General features: G+C 38.2%; 1 protein-coding gene across 12 annotated transcripts in view; it reads right to left on the bottom strand.

Annotated features, from left to right (window-relative positions):
• Positions 1–225: 225 nt before the first annotated feature.
• The window catches only part of LOC138952222 (reticulon-1-A-like), a 44126-nt gene continuing 38351 nt past the window's right edge, over positions 226–6000 (bottom strand). For all 12 annotated transcript variants that reach the window (XM_070323827.1, XM_070323832.1, XM_070323831.1 and 9 more), the window contains one exon: positions 226–3717. In XM_070323827.1, the coding sequence (XP_070179928.1) occupies positions 3669–3717 (49 nt within the window). In that variant the 3' untranslated portion in view covers positions 226–3668. The remainder of the gene's footprint in view (positions 3718–6000) is intronic.

Raw genomic sequence — 6000 nt, 5'->3', positions numbered from 1 at the left:
ACTTGAAGAAAACATTTCAATTTCAAATCAACCATATTCATTAATTTTTAATATTTGTATTAATTGATTGTACCGTTGAAAAGTGTGCTCTTACTGAAGATTTTTATTTTCTCACTATCTAAGATTAGCCTAATGGTCTTAATCTGTTGTTTGACAAATGTTGTTTCACTGTTTTGTGTGTGTTACAATAACCTTTAAAATTTGTCCCAGAACTTGTTTTTATAATTAAAAAAAAAAAAAAAATCCAAAGCTCTGTTTCGTAAAATTGCAGCTTAGCCCTCATGAAATGACCTCCAGAGCAGAATAACCTTTTTGCAGCAGTGAACACTTACTGAATATGAGGAGCAGAAACACCTGACTGAGTACTTGTAAATTCAAAAATCATTTATATTATAAAACCACTGACAGAAAAAAATGTACACGAGACAAATTGAAACTGCATGACAAGAACAATGATAAGCATTCACACCGACTTATTCATTCTACGGTAATCCAGTGAAGAACTTAGCCAACTCAACTGAGATCATCGCAAATAAAAAGTGGCACATACTGTTGCAGAAGTGGTTAAAGTATGTGCGATAGACAATAACTAACTTACTTTAAAAAAAAAAGCAAGATTTTTTCTATTTCAAGATTCTCAAATAGGTCTCTTTTCTACCCCCTGTGCGAATATGCACAGCTTTCTTTCTTTATTTGGTGTTTAACGTCGTTTTCAACCATGAAGGTTATATCGTGACGGGGAAAGGGGGGAGATGGGATAGAGCCACTTGTCAATTGTTTCTTGTTCACAAAAGCACTAATCAAAAATTTGCTCCAGGGGCTTGCAACGTAGTACAATGTACCTTACTGGGAGAATGCAAGTTTCCAGTACAAAGGACTTAACATTTCTTACATACTGCTTGACTAAAATCTTTACAAACATTGACTATATTCTATACAAGAAACACTTAACAAGGGTAAAAAGAGAAACAGAATCCGTTAGTCGCCTCTTACGACATGCTGGGGAGCATCGGGTCAATTCTTCCCCTTAACCCACGGAGGGTATATGCACAGCTAAATTGTCAGGTCTTCTGAAGAACAGAAAACTAAGGAACACAAAGTGTTGAAACCAAGGCACCAAGAGCTGTCTTTGCAACACAACAATGATGATAAACTTTACATAGTGGCTAGCAATCGAATGTACAAAATGGAAACATGCAACAGCCTCACTTAGCTCATCAAGCCTTTGTACAAAGATCAAATGATAAATTCATAAAGCACAAAATGACCAATTATTTCACAGTGCTACAACAGAGATGAGTAGTAAGCAGCAACTCATGTACAAGCAATTTGTTGCATCAGGAGAATCTCTGACACTGTTAACAGGGAGACGAGTCGACAAAACCAAATTCTTCATGCAGCAATATTCAGCACACGTTCGGCTAGACCATAAAATGACAACACTGAAGTTAACGTTCCATCAATACTCAATATAAGGCCAATTCTGTGTTCTCCATTATCAAAAATCTGCTTTCTGAAGCCAGTTACGTTTTAAGCCAAACAGAAGTGTTACCACACCAGTCATTTTCTTTTGGTTTTTCTTTTTAAATTCCAAATCCTTCACAAAAGTTGGAAGAAAAACATCAAAGTACAAAAATGTCCACAAATGGGTACAACATTTATCATCACAGTGCAACAAACAAAACTTGGAGAACAGCAGCACAGAACTTGGTGAAATACGGTACAGATATACACAACAGGCTGAAATGTCAGCTGACCATAGCAAAATTGCACAGAGCTGTGTGTGCCATAGCAAACAGCTGAGTTCTGTGAATGTGCTGGTCAAAGGAACCCATTCACAGACACTCGACAACCAAACAACAAAGCATAGTCTGCTGGCATTAAACAGAGTTACCTGTTGCTTCAAAGGGACAACTGAATAACACTTCAAACGGAAAAAATGAAAATGGCAAAATTGGTGTGAAGAAAACCTATCCAATTCCTCCTGACTTTAATCATCAATTACAAATACATTTAGGCATTAAGTTTCGTGTATATCTTATCAAGACCTATTTTCTTTTAAAAGTTTCAAATAACTGGGCCATAAGAAATAAATATATCACTCTATATATTACGAATTGCAAGTTTTGCAAACATGCTGTCATTCGGATTCCATCATACTTGTGTTTTCCCCTAGTTCTGCTTCGAAAAAAGTAATCAGACACATCAAAGATCAATCATTGATATATATACCTGCACTGCAAGCACACGTATTACAGTGTTCTATCCTTGTGATTTTCTTTCCCTACTGAAGTTAAGTTCATGATCCGTGGAGTTGTGGAGTACATTATCTGATGATAAATACTGTTTGCTGATAAAATAATCTGAGATCTGAATTATTCATCCACACTGTAATCATGGGTACGTAATGACATCTAACAACGGCTTCAGTGCCTCAAACCTCATGTGACAAATTGAGCAGTGCAAAAAGTGGGCCACAAAAATCACTCCACTAATAACAACAGCCAAAACCTGATGAAATTCATCCGATGAAAATTTTAATGGAAATCTTGGATATATCCATCATACATTACGTGAAGACCAAGCACAATGTTATGTATCATACATGAGAAAAAGAAAGGTAATTGACACTTTACGCAAATAATAGCGCAATTGTTTCATTAGCCATCAATACGTGCACATGACTTATGCTAATGGAGAAGCTATACATGCCGGCTACGAGTATGATGAATGTTTTTTTCTCCTGTACTAACATTGACCAAAATGTTGTCCGCATCTATTAACACTGACCAACATGTTGTCCACATTAAAAACATTGACCAAAATGACCTGCAGTAGGATCAACATACAATATTTGTGACCTAATCTTGCAAGGAATACAGGCTCAAGCTCAGACAAATGGAATCAAGAAGCTGGCATATTTTTCATGAAATCAACTTGGACTTTATCATGTAACCACAGGCGAGTAACAAATTCAGCACACAACATTCCTATAGCGAAAGCAATTTCCTTGACATAAAGTTTCACATGTCAGAATTTGATGGCTTTTTTCTTTGTTTTTCTCTTTCCATTTCAAAAGGTTCTACAAATCGTTAAATGGAAATATAACTTTCCAAGACTACAATAATTCAAAATAGCACACAGAACTGTATGAATGAAACATGTTCGTTCTATCATCTAAGGACAATGACAGAACTGGGAACACAAAAACGAAAGACATACAAAACTGACCAACTCATTCAAAAAGTGACAAACAAACAGAAAGAAACGGTACAACCCAACCACTAATGCTTTTGAAACAAATCACACAAAATTCTCTCCACCAAAGTCAAATACAAAGAGACGCAGAAAAAGGAACAAAATAAAACCGAGTCACATCGCCCAGGCATGGCCACTTGAAGTGAATTCCTCCCTCACATGGCTTGACTCCACCCTAACTTATGAGCGGCAAGTCACGCTACTGAGCACTCAGGGCCAAACCTTGCTGTGCTCTGTCACACAGTGTGGATCATAACGCATGAGGGAGGTTTATCAGACGCTGAGCGGCAACCAAAGCCAAATTGCGATAAAAGGAGACGTGGGCTGGAAGTGGCAATCACGGCTGAGCCAAATGCCGGGTGGTGCCATGGCGTGATTAAAGCGTTGTCTGGGGAGGGGAGGGGGACTGCTTACTGGGTCTTGGCTTTCTTTTTCAAGAACGGCAACTTGCTCTGGACCCTGCAAAACACAGCACACCATCACATCAGGTAAGAGCTATAAAACATAAAACAGCATAGTTACTGTGGGAATTTCCTACAATACACTGATCTACCTTTCTGACAAGCTTGATAGCTTTCCCTTCTACAAACCTGGTCTGGTCAATAATTAGTTTTATCCTACATACGAGAGAACGAGTGATAATAATCGTTCAAATCACATGTGTGTATATCAATGTAAATGAGGTAATGTCAAGCAAGTCTGGCAGGGACCTGTTTTTCCACTGCTTATGATGCCAAAGTCACCGAGACAAAAGTCATTATAGAAAAAAAAATGCGCTCGCTAATTACTCTCGATGAATTTTTAGAACTGACACGTCACACCACACTTTCAGAGTGACGTTTTTTACTTTGACATAATAGATTGCACGAGGCTTTAGAAGAGATCGAGGTTCCAAAACAAGCGTCTTCAATTTAGCTGCCTCGACTGCAGGACATTTTCAGTTTGTTTGTTTGTTTGTTTATTTGTTGCTTAACGTCCAGCCGACTACGCAGAGCCATATCAGGACGAGGAAGGGGGGGATGAAGGGGGCCACTTGTCAAGCGATTCCTGTTTACAAATGCACTAACCCATTACTTGTGTCCTAGCAGGCTTTAGTAAAACTAAATTAATACCTACTGGAAGATTACCAGTTTCCAGTATGTTAAAATAGGCTTAACCTATCTACTGCTGGACTTACATCAAAACACTAACAGATTAAACTATACATGAATCGCGAGACACGCGGCAAGAGAAGAGATTTTTGGAAAAAATACAGGTGAATGAGCAAGAAGGCAGAAAAAAGAAAAGAATTCATGAAGAAAAAGAGAGCATGACAGGAAAGAGGAACCAAAAATCTACCTAACAGCAAACTAGAAAGCTCCTGCGGTTCCAAAAACAGGAGGGGCTTTTAATTTCATAACCGCAGTGCCCCACTGCGGGAGACATCATCAGTAAAATACACGTAAGTACAGTATGTAGGATAAACAGAATACTACATGGTTTGCTGTGTCGTACCAGATTTACACTCGTTGCTTTTTTAAATAGTGAACAGCTCGCTTTCGCTCGCAGTTCAATATTTAAAAAAAAAAAAACTCGTGTAAATCTGGTACGACACAGCAATCAATCAATCAATATGAGGCTTATATCGCGCGTATTCCGTGGGTACAGTTCTCAGCGCAGGGATTTATTTTTGTAATTTTTTACATTTTTATTGTATGCAATTTATATCGCGCACATATTCAAGGCGCAGGGATTTATTTATGCAAGCCATGTAGTATTCTCTATATCCTACACACACAGACTTAACAGAATTTCATATTTTACAAAGGCACAATGCACAAGTCAGTCAACAAAATAGATTCTTAGCCATTCGCCACACACTCTCCTCTCAAACAACTAACACTCTTGTCTGTGCCTTTGTTCTTTCTAAACTTGACTACTGCAACTCTCTTCTCTCTGGCTGTCCTCTGTACCTCCTGCATAAACTACAAAAAGTCCAAAACTCGGCAGCACGCCTCATTCTCAAAGCACGAAAACGAGATCACGCAACACCACTTCTTCACACACTGCACTGGTTACCTATTCAAGCCCGCATTGACTACAAACTGTCTACCCTCTGCTTTAACTTCTTTTCTGGTTCGTCTCCTGCTTACTTCTCTGAACTCCTCACCGTCTATTCTCCAGCAAGACAACTCCGTTCCTCTTCTGACTGTCGCATCTTTACCATTCCACACACCAAAACCAAAACATACGGACAACGCACTTTTACTTTCTGCGCACCCACACAATGGAATTCTCTCCCCTTTCACATCCGCCACTCTCAGTCACCCCAAGCATTCAAACGAGCACTTAAAACGCACCTCTTCAGGAAATACAACCCCTGATTTTGTTTTCTCAGTCCATCAGTAGGCTACATGTAGTGTTATTTGTTGTTTTAGTGATTTTTCACCACCTATTTTATTCATGTTTTTATTACTTAGTGGAAGAATCTTTTGTAATGTATGTTTGAAGGTGTATGCTTTTAATTAAGCGTTGTTGACTATGAATGTAGATGTAAATGCTTGTATAACTGTGTTTTAATTTTAAATGTGTCAAGCGCAAAGAGCATAATTGTAAAGTTATGATGTTGCGCTATATAAATGCTCATTTATTATCATTCTTATTATATTTTGACTATTCAACTAGCATTTGTAAGTGCTGGTGTTGTAAAATACGAGAGCAATCATTCCATAACTGTTCATAATGACAAGCGCTAAGAAGGTG

The sequence above is a fragment of the Littorina saxatilis genome, linkage group LG17, assembly GCF_037325665.1.
Source record: "Littorina saxatilis isolate snail1 linkage group LG17, US_GU_Lsax_2.0, whole genome shotgun sequence".
NCBI lineage: Eukaryota > Metazoa > Mollusca > Gastropoda > Littorinimorpha > Littorinidae > Littorina > Littorina saxatilis.
This window is presented reverse-complemented; position numbering and strand designations above follow the sequence as displayed.